Consider the following 22,269-nt stretch of genomic DNA (forward strand, 5'->3'; position numbering starts at 1 on the left):
CGCGCGTGCTCAGTTTCCAGCACCAGGTGATTATTATTGTTATCGTGGTTTTGTGGTAGTGGTCTCCCTGTCTCTTTCTCTCTCTCAAAAAAAAAAAAAAAAAAAACTGGGGTTTTAAGTGTACAGCATGTTATGGCCGGCACGCGCGAATAACTATTTATTTTTTTTTGGTCTCGGTAGTGTCTTTGTGGATTTTTGCTTTCTGTCGTTTACTTTTGACTTGAGTTGCTTGATTACATTTCCTCTGGAAGAGTCAAGATTCATGCGCGTGAGATAAACTATATCAGAATTTGTAACTGTTGAAGAGTGATTCAACCATGCATCCGTACTATTTCTGGAAATTAGCCGAAGACATCTGTTTTTTGATGTTGGAGATATTTTCTTTTTATCTACCATATTTATTAATTTATTCATTCTTTTAATTTGATTTTATTTCCTGCTTAAGGGCGTGGCCTGCATGAAACGCAGGAAAACGAAGAAATTATCCTCTCTTTTGAAAAGTGGCAAAGAGAAGTAGGAAATGGTTTCCATAACTCTGGAGGGTAGGAGGGCAAAGATAAGCAACCCCACTGGAACCAGTAATGCCGGGTTGCTGATCTCCTCAGAGTAACTTATGGAATGAGGTGATTTGGCAGGTGATGCACGGTCGACGGGGAGGAGGGAGTCAGGAAGGACCTTCTCCATCAGCCCAGCTAAAGTTTTGCACGAATATTCCCTTCAGATGGGAGGAAGCGAAAATCAGTGCAGCAGAGAAAAGGTCCTTGAGTGAATGAGTATCTCAGATATGAAATTGATATTCCGTACTCTGGAAGATTAGAACTAGATTATGTAAAGCTTTCTTGTCTTAAGACAACGAAGGAAAACCCAATTAATTTGTCTTTCCAAAACGTTTCAAGTATTTTAAGCCGCCAGCATACTTGAATAGTAACGAGTAAAAAATGCGCCGAAGTTTCTTCGGCGCAATCGAGTTTTCTGTACAACGGCTACAGCGTGTAATCAAGGCCACCGAAAGTAGGTCCATCGTTCGGTGGTCTTGGTATAAGTCTGTATGAGCCGCGGCCCATGAACTTTAACCACGGCCCGATGGTGGCCTGGCCTGTAACGTTGCCAGATTTTGGCTAAATTTAACCTTGAATCAAATAAAAACTACTGAGGCTAGAGGGCTGCAATTTGGTATGTTTGATGATTGGAAGGTGGATGATCAACATCCCAATTTACAGCCCTCTAGCCTCAGTAATTTTTAAGATCTGAGGGCGGACAGAAAAAGTGCGGACGGACAGACGAATAGCCATCTCAATAGTTTTCCTTTACGGAAAACTAAAAAGGAATTTCGTTACCATCAAGCAAAAGAAGAATCATGTATGAGAATAGAAAAGAATATGGAAAGAATCTGTCTGGGAACATTGAACTAGGCTAAATCACAGTATTTTCCTTTCGATATTGCTTCAAGGTCAGAGTTGACAGCAAAGGAATGAGCGATTCTAGATTCGAGTGTGAACCATAGCTCGGTTGGGAGTGAAAGTAGAAAATGCTCTGGCTTCTGATTATGTTGTTGTGAGTGAAAACTTAAACTGAGGAAGGGGAAAAAGAAAATGAGACAGGGAAACCCCGAGGAACGCCATCAGGAAAAGCGAGCAGTGATTGAGCAATCGTCAGCAGACATAATAATGAGCTTTTCAGTCGAGAAACATGCCAAGCGCCATTTTTTAAATTACAATAAATTAAATTTAAAAATACTTTGACTCAGGATGGCGCTTGGCATGTTTCTCGACTGATAGCCTCATATACTGGTTATCTGAAATGCTGGAAGTGAATTCAGGGAAAGGGTTTTAAAAGCTATAGCTGGGTGTAAGGTGTGAAAACTTTGTGAGGTTAGAAATGCAAGCTATTGGTCTCAGTGGGTCATAGTTCTTTTGATTTTTTTTTCTCTCATTTTCATTTGCGCAGTTTGAGTTAGAAGTTCACTATTATTAAGCACAGAGTGATTTGGGTGTGGGAAACATAATGAGATTATTTTCAAGAAAATTCTATGGTTAGTTTTTAAGATATGGCGTCCCACTTTTATCAGGGAAAGGTCTCGGTATTCAGTTACATCTAGGGAAAATGTACCCGTCTGCCCTTTTGGGGATTGACACCAGCGTCCGTTAGGGTCAAAAAAAAAAAAAAAAAAAAAAAAAAAAAAAAAAAAAATGCCTAGAGTTAGCAAGCAGCCCTATCCCTAAAGATTTATAGAGCACTACCGATTTGCGTTCGAATCGTGGTGTTAGGTTCACGTACATTTTTGACAGTGCCGAACTCTAACCACGCATGCATTTCTGTCGCCAAAATCCTTTGAATTACTCCGTGTTTGGCTCCCAAGGTATACTTGTGACTGGTATTAAATGGTCTGGAAATATCACAAGTAGATTTTTCTTAACCGTGATTCTGATTCCATAATGGCATCGTCTTCAGCGATGACTCGCCACTTATCAGGTTTCCGTTCCTGTTTTTGGCAGTGTTAGTTCTAGAATCCCGTTGCTTGTATTTTTCTTAAGGCAATACTGCGGATACAAAAATATATGCCAGTGCAAAAGTAGCATCGGAAACTAGATGGCTTATTCTGGAAGTACTGTATAAGGTTTGGAAGTGGAGTTTAAATTTGCTGATTTTTAGTTTTCTGTAAAAGAAAACTATATTGTGCCGGCTTTGTCCGTCCGTCCGCACTTTTTCTGTCCGCCCTCAGATCTTAAAAACTACTGAGCCTGGAGGGCTGCAAATTGGTATGTTGCTAATCTACCCTCCAATCATCAAACATACCAAATTGCAGTCCTCTAGCCTCAGTAGTTTTTATTTTATTTAAGGTTAAAGTTAGCCATAATCGTGCTTCTGGCAGCGATATAGGTTATGCCAACATCGAGCCGTGGTTAAAGTTTCATGGGCCTCGGCTCATACAGCATTATCCCGAGACCACCGAAAGATAGATCTATTTTCGATGGCCTTGATTATACGCTTTAGCGGCTGTACAGAAAACTAGATCGCGCCGGAGAAACTTCGGCGCATTTTTTACTTGTTGGATGTGGTAACGAACGTATTGGATGGCCAGGGAAAGATTCAGAGGTTGGCCTAGCAGTCGCCATTTCAAAATCGTCGTGAATCGAGCGTGCAAATGCTGCTTAGCATTCGACAGCTTTGAGCTTTCATTTAGCTTTTGAAAGCCTTTGGACGTTTTATTCATCGACTGGGAGCTCGAGTCCTCGGGTGATGAAAGCTTGGGCTTGTGTGTGTACATTTACATTTTGTAAATGAGACCTTTCAGGAAAATATCGTTTGATTTGCTATACAGTAAAAGTGCAGGTATATGAGTTGACGGTAATCAGCTGAGCATCTCTCTCTCTCTCTCTCTCTCTCTCTCTCTCTCTCTCTCTCTCTCTCTCTCTCTCTCTCTCTCTCTCTCTCTCCACTCTTGATTGTAAATGTACAAATTGCCACTCCTTAGTTAGTGTGAAATCACCCCCTCTCTCTCTCTCTCTCTCTCTCTCTCTCTCTCTCTCTCTCTCTCTCTCTCTCTCTCTCTCTCTTCATTTTGAATGTACAAATTGCTACTCAGTTGTTGTTAAATTAGATCTCTCTCTCTCTCTTTCTCTCCTTTGAAACCTACAAGCTTCTACTCATTAATGGTAAATTAGGTCTCTCTCTCTCTCTCTCTCTCTCTCTCTTCATTTTGAATGTACAAATTGCTACTCAGTTGTTGTTAAATTAGATCTCTCTCTCTCTCTCTTTCTCTCCTTTGAAACCTACAAGCTTCTACTCATTAATGGTAAATTAGGTCTCTCTCTCTCTCTCTCTCTCTCTCTCTCTCTCTCTCTCTCTCTCTCTCTCTCTCTCTCTCTAATTGGTAAAGTAAGGAAGAATAAAAGATATTGAAAAATGTCCATACGAAGGTTTATCCTCCCCTCCCCCCCCAAAAAAAAGTCGAGAGTGTAGCATTTTCCTGCAGGCGAGGGATTTTCAGGTCAGAAAATTCTTTTCCTAAAAGCACAAATTGGAAGAAAGGGATCATCAGCACAAACAAATTAGGTCAAGCGAGGTTGTTGAATTTGGTGGTTAAATAGAAGTTACGACGCTAATCTCGTTGAGCAGTGGGTGAGATTGAAGCTTGTATTATTATTGATTTTGCTCTGCTCAAAATATTGTTTAGGGTTTATGATTCCATTTGGCATTTCTCCTTTGCTTTTGATGAAGAGGCTCTCACATCCCTATTTTTTTTTTTTGCACAGAGAGAGAGAGAGAGAGAGAGAGAGAGAGAGAGAGAGAGAGAGAGAGAGAGAGAGAGAGAGAGAGAGCTTGAAGTTACAATTTGAACTTTCTCGGTGGCTTCAGCTAACGTGTATACACACGCACACACATAAATAAATAAATAAATAAATAATATATATATATATATATATATATATATATATATATATATATATATATATATATATATATATATATATATATATATAATGAAGAGAGAGAGAGAGAGAGAGAGTTATGACAGTGCGTCACTTGATAAGAAAAAGGGACGCCTCATTAACATAATAAGATTTCATTTCCGATAGACGGACCGTGAAAAAGGTTTCGCCATATAGACGGACGATGCCTATATGCATTTAGGCAAAATCTAAGGGTAATTTTTTTCTCACCAATATCCGCTAAAACGTGTTCTGAGTTTCCAAACAAAGAGGATGGACCGGAATTGTATGGGTTGCCCAGCGTTTCCCGATGGTTTGTTTTTGATGTTTTCGAAGAGGTCCAGTGTGGTTGAGGCTTGATATCTCTTGAACGGAGTACGCTGTAATGCGTTATGTATTTTGTTGACTTAACGTCCAGCTGTAATCGAATCATCCTCTGTGATACTGATAAACTTTAATCCAGTTTGTTTGAGTTCTGGTCCGCTGTTGCAGTGTTTAGTGTCGTGGCATGCCGCTCAGATGTCGCGGGGGTCGCGTCTCCCCCCGGGGCGATGAATAAAAATCACTGGCTCTGTATCATGATCAGTTGCTGCTGCGGTGTTAGGGGGGGGGGGGTCTGCTGCGGTGGGATGTTGAAACCAACATTCTTTGGAAGCTTGAAGAATTTCAAGTCAGTGGTCCCTCTGGTGTGCTTGTTTCATCTACTGAGATAATAATAAATAATTGTTTGTCAATCTCGTCTGTAGCATGATGAAGCAAAAAGTTCCAGTTTGACCCGAGGTGGGCCGTGATTAGAGGTTAGGAGACAAACAGATTTTTATAAGGGAAATAATTATTTTTTAATCGCTGGAAACGGAAAAGAATTGTTAATAGAAACATTGTTAAAACAGAACGAAAACAGAAATGTTAGATGTGTTCAAAATGTTTTCCGTGGGATATTTTTCCAAGCAGGGTTCCATGGACAGGGATTTTAAGAAATGTATTTCTGCTGTGACCTCTCTCCTCTGTCACTGAAGTCCCCGTAGGGGGTGGGGGGTCGCTAGTATCGTCACTGCACTGTAGGCATTACTTGAGGTTCTTTGCAGCGTGCCTTCGACCCCTAGCTGCAACCCCTTCCGTTCCTTTTACTGTACCTCCTTTCATATTCTCTTTCTTCCATCTTACTCTCCACCCTCTCTTAACAATTGATTCCTAGCGTAACTGCGAGGTTTTCCTCCCGTTACACCTTTCAAACCTTTTGCTGTCAATTTCCGTTTCAGCGCTGAATGACCTCATTGGTCCCAGTGCTTGGCCTATGGCCTAAATTCTGTATTCAATTCAGTTTAATTCTGTCATTGAAGTTGACGTCACAGTAAACCCCACTTGGCAAAATCCATTACGTTGAGATCTGCAATTTCTGAGGGCCACTCGTTAGCTTCAGTGAAGTCAGGAGTATTACCTCTGAGCCAGGCAACAGTGTGTAAAATACATCTTGTCAGTCAGTCTAAAATTTCCTTGTTTTTTTTTCATGGGGCACCCTTTAGTTTTATTGTTTTTGTCCGAGCTTTCGATACCTGGGTGTGTTGTGTGGTGTTCAGTAGTCCCAAATCTTGTCATTTAGAAAACTTATGAAGTGTCAGATTTCGAGAAGAAAAAAAGTAGCAGTATACAGTAATATTGAATAGAAGCGACGGTTATATTGTGCGAGTTACGGAGGATTTACTAACAGGTGTTTGGATATGCAAGATTGGTAGACAGATAGAGTTGTAGATATGTATTATATAGATAGATGTAGATAATATAGATTTAGGTTTGAGTATAGATTCTTAAATAGATATACAGTTTGTGAGTGTATGTGTGTGTGTTTGCGTACGCGTGCATTGTGGATCTCTCATCGCTTTCAATTTCGCTTATGTAATATTCTTTCCAATCACTCTGTTTAACGTTGGTGAAAGGTGATATCGTTTTTATATATATATATATATATATATATATATATATATATATATATATATATATATATATATATATATATATATATATATATATATATATATGAAATTTAAAACTGAGTATTCAAGTTAATAATTCTACCGAGATCTCCCCACAAAATAAAATAAAATAAAATTGAAAAAAAAAGACATTGTGACATTCCGTCGGAGGTCAATAAGATTAGCATGATTCATTCCATCGTGTAACAAACGACGCGAGGACACTTCGAAGAGGACGACGACGGCTGAATGAGCTTCCCGATGACTTTGGTATCGATCCTGAGATACTTCTGATCATCGTCATTAGCTATGCTAATCCCTGTCACACCTTCCTTCCTCCCGAGGCGCGAGACGGCCCTGCTTGTTAATCAAGTTGTTTCTCGGAGCCGCGTGAGAAATCCGTGTTTATTGCGGACTGGAATTGTGGGGTCAGTGCTCCAAGGTGACTGCGAGGTTATTTATCGCCCGTGTGCCCAGAAGGTCTCGTGAAGACGTGTGCTTGGGAATTCAAAACGCACTTGACCCGTTTGACTTGGGGAGAGGTTTTGGTGGTATGTGCACCGACGGGCACGAAGACGCCTTCCCGGGATTCCGCAAGGCAGTTTCATCAGTTTTTTAAGAAGTGGACTACGGGGGATTCCGCAAGGCAGTTTCGTCAGTTTTTTAAGAAGTGGACTACGGGGGATTCCGCAAGGCAGTTTCGTCAGTTTTTTAAGAAGTGGACTACGGAGACCAAGCCAGCGCCGCTTAGAAGCGTACACACGGCCCTTGCGCCTTCTTGGTAAGGGAGACTCTTCAGCTGAATCAAAATGCTCACCGAGGTTCGGCGTTCCCGCAGGAGCCATAGCCGAAGCAGCCAGCGTTCGAAGCGCAGCAGTCGCCGCAGGAAGGTATGTTTGTATTGACGCCCCTCTGTAATCCTCATTGTAAAAAATGCTCAGAGTAGCATGAGTCTTAAAATGGAGAAATTGATCCACAGTTATGTATATGATCATATATTTAAAGATAAATCTGCGGAGACAGCTTTCAGGAATCTGTTCAGTTTCCCTTTTCAGATTGAAAAGGGGATCCGAACAAATTCTCTCCGCAGGGGGGTAGCGCCATCAGTGCACCTCATGCGGTTCACTGTAGGTATTACTTAAGGTTCTTTGCAGCGTCCCTTCGGCCCCTAGCTGCGACCCACTTCGCTCCTTTTACTGTAGTACCTGGTTAAAACCCGTGGCGGGTCACTACCTAGGAAAGGTCCCCAAATTGCACTGATATTCGTTCGTGTGTGCAGATCATTTTAGATAGATGTGAAAGCGATTAAAACACGAAAATTGAAAATGCATTACTCTGCGTAGTAACAAGAGCTACTTCGTCGTTAGGATAGTGTAAATATGAATATGCACGTGATGTAATTTTTTAAAATTGATATGAAGTAATTAGCGCTAATTAACTGTAGATGTATATTTCTGTGTTTGTTTTTACCCCACGGAGCCATCTGCGGGAAGGTTTTCCCCCCATTAATATAATGCAGTAATTCTGTTTGATCGTGTGCTTTCATTTACTGAACTGTAATGAAAGTATGCAGATTAATTTTATTGGCAAAACCGGGCTGTCACAGCGTGCAGCACGTGACTGCTTGTAATTAGGCGAAAGCAAACTTTTTTGTTATTATTATTATTATTATTATTATTATTATTATTATTATCATTATTATTATTATTATTATTATTATATTATTATTATTATTATTAGTGTTTATTATTTTATTTTTACATTATTATTATTATTATTATTTTTTTTTATTACATTATTATTATTATTTTTTTTACTGTATTATTATTATTATTATTATTATTATTATTATTATTATTATTATTATTATTATTATTAGAGAAAGAGATCCACAGTCATGTATATATCTGTACAGATATATCTTTAAATATATACATACACATATCTCTGGTTTTGTTTCTCCATTTTAAGACTCATGCTACTAAGAGTATTATTATTATTATTATTATTATTATTATTATTATTATTATTATTATTATTATTATTTGTAGTGGAACAGAGACTTCTCCGGAATCCAGAAGTTGATGGTATTTATTTTTCATTTTTGATTTCTCTTGAAGGTTGAAAGAAAAACTGGAGGACGGTATCGCCATAGTTTCTAGTCAGCAAGAACAAGTAATGCTGTATGAAACTCTCAGCCTCGGCCCATGAAACTTTCACCCACTGCCCGGTGGTGGCCTGTGTTGTTGGCACCTGTAGCGGTGCCAGACGCACGATCATGGTTAAATTTAACCTGAAACTTTCACCCACTGCCCGGTGGTGGCCTGTGCTGTTGGCACCTGTAGCGGTGCCAGACGCACGATCATGGTTAAATTTAACCTTAAATAAAATAAAAACTATCGAGGCTAGAGGGCTACAATTTGGTATGTTTGATGATTGGAGGGCGGATGATCAACATGCCAATTTGCAGCCCTCTAGCCTCTGTAGTTTTCAAGATCTGAGAGCGGACAGATAAAGTGTGGACGACCAGACAAATACCCTTGTCATACAATACTGGCAGGTTGACGCTTATCCATTGCCTGCGTCATGTCAGTCATTACTTTTTATACTTTTTAGTGCATGACGAGTTTTTAGGACAGCATGACATTTTGTGCCTTGCGCATGATATACCGTACTGCTTAGGTAGATTTGGATTTTGTTTGTGGAACGAAACCTTCATAAATTAAGCAGCAACTTGGCGCATTTATTAAAGGAGATAATGGGGGTCTGTTATCCCTGTACCAGCGTTGGACCTCTTATCAAGGGACACAGAAGGAAGCAGGTCCTCTGGTACAGTGGTTAGTGTCGTGTCGTGTGCCAATCAGATGGCGCGGCGGGTTCGCGTCTCCCCGAGGGCGACGAAAAATCACTGGCTCTGTGTCGTGATCAGTTACTGCTGCAGTGTTGGGGGGGTCTGCTGCGGTGGGAGGTTGAAACCAACCAATTCTTTGGAAGCTTAAAGAATTTCAAGTCAGTGACCCCTTTGGTGTGCTTGTTCCATGTGAATAGGTTTCATCTACTGAAATAATGATAATAATAATTATTATTATTATTATTATTATATTATTATTAGGAATAATAATACGTAATGTTGAAGGGAGTGCAATACTTAGTAGCTGTCTCCTTTTCTCAAAAGCAGTGCTGGAGGAACAGCGCTGGCAGGAAATAAGAGGCCCATCAGCCGCGGCAATTGTTTGCTGTAGAGAAAAAGGCTGGGCGTGCATCGCCAAGGGTCGAGACCAGGGCGCTTGGGTCTGTACCCTTTAAACGTCATCAGAGACTTAATTGGTTCTCCGGGAGGCTTTAAGATCATGGCGCCTCCCCCCCTTTTTTTTTTCTTTCCTTCCTCGAGTCTAGCTGTACTAGCTACGATTTTTTTCCCCCTCTCTCTCTTTGTGATGGTAATAAGAAACGGGAGAGCAACGTTGTGGCCTCTCCTAGAAGCCTATTACTTTTCGCTCATTAAAAACTTGGGGTATTTTATGGCGTACTTTCATCCCCCCTTCCGTTTTTTCCGTCGTGGTTGAGTCATGTCAGATATAACAGAATCTGCAAAAAACGTTTATGAGAGCTTCTGAAATATTTTGAGTGACTTTTACTGATTTTTTTGGGCGGCTTAAAAGATGAGACTGTATCATTTATCTTCTCGCATCTTGGTGGGAGAAAAGGTTTCAATGTCCTTTGTATTCATTCCCCCTAGAGGGGGGTTAGTGCCGTCAGTGCACCTCATGTGGTGCACTGTAGGCATTACTCTGGGTTCTTTGCAGCGTCCCTTCCTTAGGCCCCTAGCTGCAACCCCTTTCGTTTCTTTTACTCTACCTCCTTTCTGCCATCTTACTTTCCACCCTCTCCTAAATTGATTCATAGTGTAGTTGCGAGGTTTTCCTCCTGTTGGTGATCTGTCAGTCAAGATATGGCGGTAAGATCTGTCGTGCTTTGGTAATCTGTCAGTCAAGATATGGCGGTAAGATCATTCGGGATCTGGTAATCTGTCAGTCAAGATATGGCGATAAGATCATTCGGGATCTGGTAATCTGTCAGTCAAGATATGGCGGTAAGATCTGTCGTGCTTTGGTAATCTGTCAGTCAAGATATGGCGGTAAGATCATTCGGGATCTGGTAATCTGTCAGTCAAGATATGGCGGTAAGATCATTCGGGATCTGGTAATCTGTCAGTCAAGATATGGCGGTAAGATCATTCGGGATCTGGTAATCTGTCAGTCAAGATATGGCGGTAAGATCATTCGGGATCTGGTAATCTGTCAGTCAAGGTATGGCGGTAAGATCATTCGGGATCTGGTAATCTGTCAGCCAAGCTATGACGGTAATATCCATATCCATTCCAAGTTCTTGGCCATATCGTTCATGGCTTAGTATACCAGGGACCAATTCATTAGACATTCCTGGTGACTGGGATCGATAAGGGCGATACATCGCAGCCAGTACAAATTGCGATAGATGTATGCATCGCATTTTGAAAACAGGAATCTTCTTGGCTTCCCCTGGGAGGTTGTATCTGGGCCAAGAACCGAAATATTTAATGATGTATTGGTGACCCAAATCCGGATGGGTCAGTCAGATTTAGGGGGCGGGGACACCTTGGTTTTGAAAGTGATAAAAAAAAGAAATTGTCCTGGAAAATTTTGCCTGGTAAGGTTTGTCGAGCTACTTCCACAATAAGCAGCAGGAAAGATTCTTGGCAGGAACGATGATGCCTACACCGCTGGTATATTTAAATTTAACTTTTTATTCTTTCGTTTGTAATGCTCATTAGCTTGTGTGGGAGCAACCCTTTGGCGCTTGAGATCTGAAATAATTGAAGTATACGTAAGAAAAATTTTTACGCATAATTTTTAGTTTTCTGTAAAAGAAAACTATTGAGATGGTTATTTGTCCGTCTGTCCGCACTTATTCTATCCTCCCTCAGATCTTAAAAACTACCGAGGCTAGAGGGCTGCAAACTGGTATGTTGATCACCCACCCTCCAATCATCAAACGCACCAAATTGCAGCCCTCTAGCCTCAGTAGTTTTGATTTTATTTAACGTTAAAGTTAGCCATGATCGTGTGCGTCTGGCACAGCTATAGGTGCCAACAGCACAGACCACCACCGGGGCCGTGAGTGAAAGTTTCATGGGCCGTGAGTGAGAGTTTCAAACAGCGTTATAAGCCTCACAGAAAACTCGATTGCGGCAAAGAAACTTCGGGGCATTTTTTACTTGTTTTAGTGCATCTTTTTGAATCGAAGCGTCGTTTTCCTTCAATAATTTTACGACATTCTGGCAGGCTGCAACGCGACGCGACACGACGAGCAAGCAGTGAAGCAAACTCACCCTTTAGCCTCCAGAGGGAAGGGCAACGCCAAAAAAGAGAAAAATCCGAAAGATAACAACCTTGCGCGTCTCTTTAAAACTGCTGACACCAAAACCAGCTTTACCCCCAACTCCAGCGTTGGCAGGAGAGAGAGAGAAGCAGGATTTTTAGTGAAATGGCATTTTTGAAGGACGAGGAGCAGAGGGAAGGAGGAAGGAAGGGAAGGAGGAGGAGGAGGAGGCAAAGAGACCAGGACCCTCGTAGCAACCGAGGTCCTTTTCTGTGGACCTTGGTTGCAACGACGTCTCTCATATAAGCCACTCTGAGGATGTTTTTATAAAGAACCGCAGTTCAGTGACACTTTTTTTTTTTAAGATCACTTTGTATACAATAGGTAAATGCACTCTCAGCAAGTGTTGGGAAATTATAAGAAGGGAGAGGACTCGAGTTTCTCAAAATTGTACACATTGCTGAGGGATATGCCTTGTGTAACTTGTAATATGAACCCGATGCTTTACATGAATACTGGATGGAACACTATCTAGTTGCTGCCGTGGTCTGGTCTTTAGGTAGAAAAAGTAAGTATACCTTAGTTTAACCAGACCACTGAGCTGATTAACAGCTCTCCTAGGGCTGGCCCGAAGGTTTAGACTTATTGTACGTGGCTAAGAACCAATTGGTTACTTAGCAACGGGACCTACAGCTGATTGTGGAATCCGAACCACATTATAGCGCGAAATGAATTTCTATCACCAGAAATAAATTCCTCTAACTCTTCATCGGCCGGCCGGGGGAATTGAACTCCGGCCCATCGAGTGACAGTCTGAAGCTCTACCGACTCAGCCAACAAAGGGCTGTCTTTAGGTAGAAGTGGTTAGTGACTTTTCTGTCGACTGAATGAAAACGAACTGTAGTTTTAGTTTTCTGTCAGAGAAAACTATTGAGGTGGCTTTTCTGCACTTTTCCTGTCCGCCCTCAGATCTTAAAAACTTCTGAGGCTAGAGGGCTGCAAGTTGGTATGTTGATCATCCACCCTCCAATCATCAAACACTCCAAATTGCAGCGCTCTAGCCTTAGTAGTTTTGATTTTGTTTAAGGTTAAAGTTAGCCATGGTCGTGCGTCTGGCAACCACCACCGGACCGTGACTGAAAGTTTCATGGGCCGCGGCTCATATAGCATCATACGCTGTACAGAAATGTCGGTTGCGCCGAAGAAACTTCGGCGCATTTTTTACTTGTTTTATTTCAACATGGCTTCTGTTTTCCATGTCAATTTTAAATTGTAAAAATATATATCCATTGTATTGTAGAACTTGTTAAGGAATTTGTGTGACTGATACAAGCTCTTAGTATATAATATTTTAACTTAAAGGATGGGAGGATCATTTATAGAGATCTTATGAAGCAATTCCGGCTGAAACTGTTGTGCCAATCGCTACCCACGTGAAACACATCCGTCCGTAATAATACCCCGACGAAAATAGTGGGATTCAATCCTGGATAAAATTGAATTGTCAGGTTCCATTGTAAGAGTCCAGCTTCCGCCAAATCCATTATACTTAATACAAAAGTACCTCGATACTGCATCCCAGATGAGAAAAAAGGATGACCTTGTGCTGGCAACCCTTAAGTGGTGCACTGTAAGCATTATTTAATAGTCTTTGCAGCGTCCCTTCGACCCTTAGCAGCAACCTCTTTCATTCCTTTTACTGCACCTCCGTTCATATTCTTTCTTCTATATGACTTTCTGTATTCTGTTCTATGTTGGTAATTGGAAAGAAACTCCTGCGCAATTCCTGATGCTATGTGTTACATAATTTCTGGATTAATGTGAACGTGAATCGCTCTAGCAGGATTTTTGGTCATTTCTTACAAGTGGATTTTAGCATTGGGTCATGTTAAATCCACCTGATGTGAATGATTAAGAGCCAATTTTTTGATGCAGTTGAACTTCAGTTATGTGTTGCAATGGTGTGTGCTTCCCCATAGGAGGTTGGGATAGTGCCCTCAGAGCACCTCGTGCGGCGCACTGTAGTCATTACTTAAGGTTCTTTGCAGCGTGAATTCCATAGGCCCCTAGCTGCAACCCCGTTCGTTCCTTTTACTGTACCTCCTTTCATATTCTCTTTCTTCTATCTTACCTTCCACCCTCTCCTAACAATTGGTTCATAGTGCAGGTGCGAGGTTTTCCTCCTGTTACACCTTTCAAACCTTTTACCGTCAATTTCCGTTTCAGCGCTGAATGACCTCATAGGTCCCAGTGCTTGCCCTTTGGCCAGAATTCTATATTCAGTTCAATTCGGTTCAATACTTCTCCGAAGAGGTTTTTGTTCTGTGCGAATCGCTTTGCTTTTAAGATTGAAAGTTGTCTGCTTATCTCTAGGTTCTTGCATTTACGTGTAGTGACATGTAGTTGTAATTGGCATTTTGGTGAATTTATTTTTCTCTCTCTCTCTCTCTCTCTCTCTCTCTCTCTCTCTCTCTCTCTCTCTCTCTCTCTTTTGTGTGTTTGTGTAATGGAGATTAAGTTTTCCCTTTTTCCAGATGAACAATCTTTGCTGCCAGCTTGGGCGTAATGCTCTCTCTCTCTCTCTCTCTCTCTCTCTCTCTCTCTCTCTCTCTCTCTCTCTGTGCGTGTGTGTTTGTGTAATGGAGAAGCCAAGAATTTGCGAGGTGGGATTAAAAGAGAGGCTGGTATTCGCCTGGGAGGTAGACGGAGCTCTGTCGAGCGGCATTTTCGGCCACCAGGACGGTGGTGGCGACAGATGAGGCTGTTCGCCGGTGATTAAAGAGAAGCCCGCGGAACAATTTGGCCCGAAGAGTAAAGGTTCCTTTTCAGGCTTTCCGATAATTGGAATTGTAGTTAGCTGCAGCTCCCGTTCTCTTCCTCTCACACCGCCCTCGCGGTTGCATCTTCTCCAAGGTGAGGTTTGTCTTTGCCGGAGGTTTCATTTTTGTTCTTTTAAGTTTCCTGTAAAAGAAGATTATTGCGATGGCTATTTGTCTGTCCGCCCTCAGATCTTCAAAACTGCTGAGGAGGCTAGAGGGCTGCAAATTGGTATGTTGATCATCCACCTTCCAAGCATCAAACATACCAAATTGCAGCCCTCTAGCCTCAGCAGGTTTTATTTGATTTAAGGTTAAAGTTAGACATGATCGTGCTTCTGGCAACGATATAAGACAGGCCACCACCTAGCCGTGGTTAAAGTTTCATGGGTCGCGGCTCATACAGCATTATACCGAGACCACTGAACGACAGATGTATTTTCGGTGGCCTTGGTTATATGCTGTAGCGGCTGTACGGAAAACTCAGTTGCGCGCAAGTTATTTATACTTACAAATATTTAGCCACAAAAATATCACCTAATCTGAAATCCTCTTTACCTTTGGAATAACTTGCTCCAAAGGGGAATTTTGGGTGGTACATGCATCTTCCCTGGCCATGTTTGAATCCTGTTCGAGGCAGATGCATGTATCAGTTTTAAATTTCAGTGAATATCAGGGTCATTTCAAAAGACAGCACCCACGGAACTGGTATCTTACTTATGTGAGTGCAGTTGCCGTAAGTTGCATTTCAAATATGGAAGACGAAGTTCTGAGTACAAGTATTCTGCCCTAAAATGGAAAACTGCAGTGTCTGCAAAATGTTCGAAATTGAGATAAGCCACCTGTTGGGCTTGTGAAACACTAATACACAAGTTACTGCAGTTTCAGAATGATTCTTCAGTGCTTTATTTAGGGGGTCCCATTTGCAGTATCTGCAAAATCAGTAGTAGGGCAAGGGAGTATCTACCATTTATCTCAGTTTCGTATTTTGTGCAGATACTGCAGTCTTCCATTTTAGGGCAGTATGGTGGTTTTCACTCGCTGGGCTATCCGGTCTGGCGAAACTCTCCCAAAGCATACTGAAACGTACTGCGTGACACTTATTGTGTTCGCTCCATTCGACCGTTCGCTGTGAAGCAGCTCTTGCTTGTCGGCACTGGAGGTCTAAAACTGCTTCGCTGTGCCAGTGAGAGATCGTTTGAAATGTTTGCTTTTGTTAGTTCAATATATTTCCTCTTAACACCTTAACGAATTAGTGTTTTCTCCGTTCTTAAAGCATTGTACGCTTTCAACGGCAATGTTGATAAAGTATATATATATATATACACAGACATACACTTATGTGTGTGTTTGTGTACGTAGATGCATGTATAAATGCTTGAATGCACACACGCTCGCCTCCTACACTTACACACGCCACCATCCGTTCCTGTGTCGTTGGGATGAGTATTTTCACGGGCTGTTGAGTATGAAAGATTGGAAGAGGCAGAACCGAATGGTGTGTCTTCCAAAAAAAAAAAAAAAATGTAAATTTTGAGAAAGGTTGCGGAAGTGTCTTCGAAGGTGGAAGGAGGGTTGAGAGAAAAAAAAAAACCCGAAGATTGGAAAGGCGCCGTGAGTCGATGGGATTATGAGGGAGTTGCTGTGTTATGCTGATAAGAGTGTAATTGGATGGGCTGACTTGGGGGGTGTTAATGTATGCCCACTTGAGGGGCGCTTTTAAACGAAATGAATGCGCTTGTGTAATGGAAAAAGTGTAGGTGTATTATGATGTGCAGTGCATAAAGTTTCTTAAATACCATTTCGAAAATAGCTCTTTGTATATAATGGTTTTCATTGAAATAATTAAAAATCGAATTTTCTGTACACAGTATAATCCTGTACGAAACTCTCAGCCCGCCGTGGTGGCCTGTTTTGTTGCAGTGCCAGACGCACAATCATGGCTAACTTTAACCTTAAATCAAATAAAAACTCCTGAGGCTAGAGGGCTGCAATTTGGTATGTTTGATGCTTGGAAGGTGGATGATCAACATACCAATTTGCAGCCCTCTAGCCTCAGTAGCTTTTAAGATCAGGGGGCGGACAGAAAAAGTGCGGACGGACAGACGAATAGCCATCGCAATAGTTTTCTTTTACAGAAAACTTTAAAAAATGCAATGGGTAACATGGTTTGAAAGAGACTGATCAGTGCTGATTTAGATGGAAGGTTTGGTTCGGTAAGCGCCTCTATTGCCCATTACGAAGCTGTTGTGTGAATGAATTGGCAATGAAGTGCAAGTTTGTTTATGTATGTGTGTGTGTGCAATGTTGTTTATGTACGTTTGTGTGGATGCAGATTTACCGCAGGAGAAAATGAAACATTTTATGTATGCCTGGAAGGCATAATTAGAGCTTAAATGCAAAATGCCAGAAGGAAAATTAAGGGGAGGATATGTTCCTAAGTAATGGGAACTTTGGAAAAAATCTGCATAATCCTTGGTAGGACGATAACAGATTCTACATGGTTCGATGACCCGGGATGGGGTAGGTATTGTAGCTGTGCATGATAATGAGAGTCGTGTAGCTACGTTATCCAGTAATGCTTCAGTTTTAGTTTTCTGTTAAAGAAAACTATTGTGCCGGCTTTGTCTGTCCGTCCGCACTCTATTCTGTCCGCACTTTTTCTGTCCGCCCTCAGATCTTAAAAACTACCGAGGCTAGAGGCCTGCAAATTGGTATGTTGATCATCCACCCTCCAATTATCAAGCATACCAAGTTGCAGCCCTCTAGCCTCAGTGGATTTTATTTTATTTAAGGTTAAAGTTAACCATAATCGTGCTTCTGGCAGCGATATAGGATAGGCCACTACCGGACCGTGGTTAAAGAAAGTCTGCACCCTTTGATGACCTCAGGAGTCATATACCTGTTTAATTGCCCCAGATGTGACCTGGGGAAGTACGTGGGCTCCACTCGTAGGTTGTTGAAGGTGAGATTAGACTCTCATCGTGGCGTAAGTTACCGAACGGGTGCTAAATTATCAAACCCCGAATTTTCATGCATAAGAGACCACGGGAAAAAATGGAGATATAATGTCAATTACAAGGATTTCAAAATAATAGGCAAAGCTCCGAATGACCACCAGCTGTCAATACTAGAGTCTCATTTTATACAACTAGTTCCCAATTATATATATATATATATATATATATATATATATATATATATATATATATATATATATATATATATATATATATATATATATATATATACACACACACACACACACACACACACACACACACACACACACACACGCATTTATGTATAACTGATTCACGAAGGTATGGAATGTGATGAATGCATCAATAAAGGCAAATGCCACACTGGAAAAGTGGTTTTTATATATATATATATATATATATATATATATATATATATATATATATATATATATATATATATATTGAATTTGTGAAATAGTTTACATTTTTTCGTAAACGGTTATAACTATATATATTATTGTATTAGTGACTTATTTAACTTATTTATTGCACTTGACGAGCATTACTGTTACGGTTAGCGCTGTTACACAGTGTATATTGTTATAGTGAATTCGCGAAAGTCACATATGGGTGTGGTCTTTTCATCGTTCAGTGAATTTATTTAAGGCTACGCTTACAGACTGAATGAAATGATTTATGAAAAAATAATTGTAACTTTATCCTTCACTGAATTCTCAGGAGGAGAACGTAACCACGGCGGTTTTAGTTTTTGTTTTAATTTATGAAAATTTTAATTTTGTATGAATTTTGGGAAGTGGTTACATTTCGATTTATTCTGAATTGTGGCTGTTTATTTTGATTTATTCTCAGTTGCGACTATGGCTATTTGTATTTATTCACAATTGTGATTGTTTATCTTTATTTATTCTCAATTGTGACTGTAGTACAAGTGTCATTGTTTGCCGAAGTCATAAGATGAGCTAATACTTAGGGCACGCATTGTTTATTTATTGCTTGCTTTGGTTATTTGATGTTTGCAGACCTCGGGAATACCTGCAATTATTGATTTAAAAGAATTTGTTGCATAGTAAAATTCGTGACGCTTCATTTTGCTACCAAGCGTAGCGCTTGCAGTTGCAACAATATAGGAAATCAAGCTAGAGACAAAATTTGCATTGAGATTGATCCTCTGTAATCAACTTGACGATGCGTGTACATTTAGCAGATGGCTTCCGTCTTTCCGAGAACTGAACACTTGAGGGAAGAAACAGTGGGTCATGAATTCAGCAACATTGCGTTGTTGATTAGCACGGTACGCGATAGGGGCGAAAATAACTCGAGATAACTTTTGTGTATTGTGTGGAGAAAGAAATCCTGGAGCTCCTCAGTGCTGGAATTGCAACGTGTTTAGAGGTGTACAGTGATTTTGGAAATTTACGGGAGGCCGTTGGGTTTGTCTTCCGCAATAACCACGACTCATGACTGGTGATATTCTCTTACCAGTTTCTGTATCCTCGAGTCTTGAGTCTTTAACCCAAGTCAGGTCACCTTGTGTCATGTTACAAAGAGGGCAGGAAAGGTTGAAAGACTTCTCTTGCGTCAGTGGGACTCTGAAGTGTGAAATGAGTGATTTGGAGTCAAGGGCCCGTGACAAATGTCTCTCCCCGGTGCACTGTAGGCATTACTTAAGGTTCTTTGCAGCGTCCCTTCGGCCCCTAGCCGCAACCTCTTTCATTCCTTTTACTGTACCTCCTTTCATATTCTTTCTCTTTCATCCGACTGTCCAACCACTGCACTCAAACAATTGTTTCATAGTGCAACTGCGAGGTTTTCTTCCTGTTACACCTTTCAAACCTTTTTCTGTCAGTTTCCGTTTCAGCGCTGGATGACCTCATTGGTCATGAATTGCAACGTATGGTGTTGATAGGGCAATGCATTGCAACATATGATGTTGGTAGGGTCATGAATTGCAACGTATGGTGCTCATAAGGCCAGGAGTTGCCACATATGTTGGCAGGGTCATGAATTGCAACGTATGGCGTTGATAGGGCCATGAATTGCAACATATGTTGGTAGGGTAGTGAATTGCAACATTTGGCGGTGATAGATCATGAATTATAACTTATAATGATGGCAAGGTCATGAATTGCAACGTTGATGTTGAGAGGGTCATGAATTGCACCGTTGATGTTGAGAGGGTCATGAATTGCAACACTGATGTTGGTAGGGTCATGAATTGCAACGTTGATGTTGAGAGGGTCATGAATTGCAACACTGATGTTGGTAGGGTCATGAATTGCAACGTTGATGTTGAGAGGGTCATGAATTGCAACACTGATGTTGGTAGGGTCATGAATTGCACCGTTGATGTTGAGAGGGTCATGAATTGCAACACTGATGTTGGTAGGGTCATGAATTGCAACGTTGATGTTGAGAGGGTCATGAATTGCAACGTTGATGTTGAGAGGGTCAGGAATTGCAACATTGATGTCGGTGGGGTCATGAATTGCAACGTTGACGTTGAGAGGGTCATGAATTACAACATTGATGTTAGTAGGGTCATGAATTGCAACATTGATGTTAGTAGGGCCATGAATTGCAACATTGATGTTAGTAGGGTCATGAATTGCATCGTTGACGTTGGTAGGGTCATGAACTGCCACACTGATGTTGGTAGGGTCATGAACTGCAACACTGATGTTGGTAGGGTCATGAAATGCAAGCGAGGATGTTGATGATAAGGAAGCAAGTAAACAGAGAAAATGAGAACGCAGAAATATATTTGGAGATGAAGGAGTGGGAACAATAGAAAGTTGAATGGTTAAAAAAAAAAAAACTCTTAGCAATCCCCGTCCATTTTCTTTGTTGACTTGACTCGGCTGTTTCTCTAAGATCAGTGCAGTGGACGCTTGAGCAAGAACAATACTGGAAAGTGGCGCTGGCGTTGGCGTCCGCAAAAACCTGAAATACTTTTGTGCAATATATGGGAGGTTTAAATGAAGAGTTCGGGTGGGGAGAAAACATCAAACAACTAAGTATGAAAAAAGGGGGCGTTCTGTGATCATGTGCCCTTGTACAGCACGTTTCCTTTTGTTAAAGGACGCGTTTGAGAAGGCGAATGGGAAAATACGCCTTTGGGGGATATTAGAAGTAAGAATTGTCTTTCGGGTTACGGAGCCTGAATCTTAAGCGGAGGAAGGAGAAAGAAAGGAGAAGCATTATTTTCGTTTCATTAGCTAATGGTATTTGCTGGGATGAATTTAAAAAGAATTCCACAAAAGAGAATTTGCATATAGATAGGAAGACACCCCGACCTCTCTCTCTCTCTCTCTCTCTCTCTCTCTCTCTCTCTCTCTCTCTCTCTCTCTCTCTCTCTCTCTCTCACGCATAAATTTCGTTCTCGTATATGTCTAGATGTTCCCAGTGTTGCCGTACGCGTTTTTTTTTTTTATATTTTCGTCTTTTTTTTTTCCTTTTTCTCTTGATCGAAAACCTTTGTAGTATTTTTTTTTTATCCTTCATGTTACATATTTTTTTTTTAAAACGGAATTTATACCATTTTGATTTTGTCTCTTTTCGTCGATCCTTTTTCTAAGTCTGTGTTTTTTCCCTCGATTCTTTTCTAAGTCTGTGTTTTTTCCCTCGAAATACTTTGTTAATATTAACAAGTAAAAAATGCGCCGAAATTTCTTCGGCGCAATCGAGTTTTCTGTATAGCGCATAATGCTGTATGAAACTCTCAGCCGCGGCTCATGAAACTCTCAGTCACGGTCCGGTGGTGGCCTGCCAAATAGTGTTGCCAGACGCACGATCATGGCTAACTCTAACCTTAAATAGAATAAAAACTGCTAAGGCTAGACGGCTGCAATTTGATATGTTTGATAACTGGAGGGTGGATGATCAACATACCAATTTGCAGCCCTCTAGCCATAGTAGTTTTTAAGATCTGAGGGCGGGCAGAAAAAGTGCGGACGGACAGACAAAGCCATCTCAATAGTTTTCTTTTACAGAGAACTAAAAGCGATCACTGACAGATGCAAGATCTACCGCACATCTGCGATTGTCAAGAGGTTGCAGGTGAATTGCCGATTTTTCATTCCTCAAGGTTCTTTGCAGCGTGCCTTCGGCCCTTAGCTGCATCCCCTTTCATTCCTTTTACTGAACCTCTCTCACGGCGCATCTATTTTTACTGAGATTCATTTATTTTGATTATATTTCAGCTCCTTGTCATCGTATACATTCTGATATTTGACTCCATGTGGTATCAGAGGCTTATTATTGTAGATATTTTTGCAAGTCTACAGCTGTCAGTCTCCTGTCATTTTAAAGCAGAAGCACTGAGGCTTGTCCGCTGGCGTGGTGGTTAGTGTCGTGGCATGCCACTTACATGTCGCGGGTTCGCGTCTTCCCCAGGGTGTAAATGTTTTTCGGTTGTGAAAAAAAAAAATTATTTCAAGAGGCTAGTGACTATCATTAAGTGCGTAGTACAATATTTCTTGACGTTGGGTTTTATGCGGAGGGGGTGGAGAGGAGGGGAGGATGGTGGGAGGTGCTCGGGTGGGGGTTCCTTGTGGGGGGGAGGGGGGTTGAGGTCGGGAGCCACGTCTCGCAGTAAATCGGATTATACTGGAAGCCGACATCTTCGAGTTCCCTCCTCAGTTCCGATAGTGTTTTATTTGGAGTCTCAATTTTAGTTTTCTTCAAA

At 41.1% G+C, this 22,269-nt stretch overlaps 1 protein-coding gene across 24 annotated transcripts in view; it reads left to right on the plus strand.

Annotated features, from left to right (window-relative positions):
- The window catches only part of LOC136855727 (tight junction protein ZO-1-like), a 409,885-nt gene that overhangs the window by 42,331 nt on the left and 345,285 nt on the right, over positions 1-22,269 (plus strand). For 4 of the 24 annotated variants that reach the window (XM_067133088.1, XM_067133087.1, XM_067133091.1 and 1 more), the window contains exon 2: positions 6,553-7,293. The exons of the other annotated variants lie outside the window; for them this stretch is intronic. In XM_067133088.1, coding sequence (XP_066989189.1) covers positions 7,213-7,293 — 81 coding nt within the window. In that variant the 5' untranslated portion in view covers positions 6,553-7,212. The remainder of the gene's footprint in view (positions 1-6,552; positions 7,294-22,269) is intronic. 24 annotated transcript variants of the gene reach the window in all.

The sequence above is a fragment of the Macrobrachium rosenbergii genome, chromosome 32 (assembly GCF_040412425.1).
Source record: "Macrobrachium rosenbergii isolate ZJJX-2024 chromosome 32, ASM4041242v1, whole genome shotgun sequence".
Taxonomy (NCBI): domain Eukaryota; kingdom Metazoa; phylum Arthropoda; class Malacostraca; order Decapoda; family Palaemonidae; genus Macrobrachium; species Macrobrachium rosenbergii.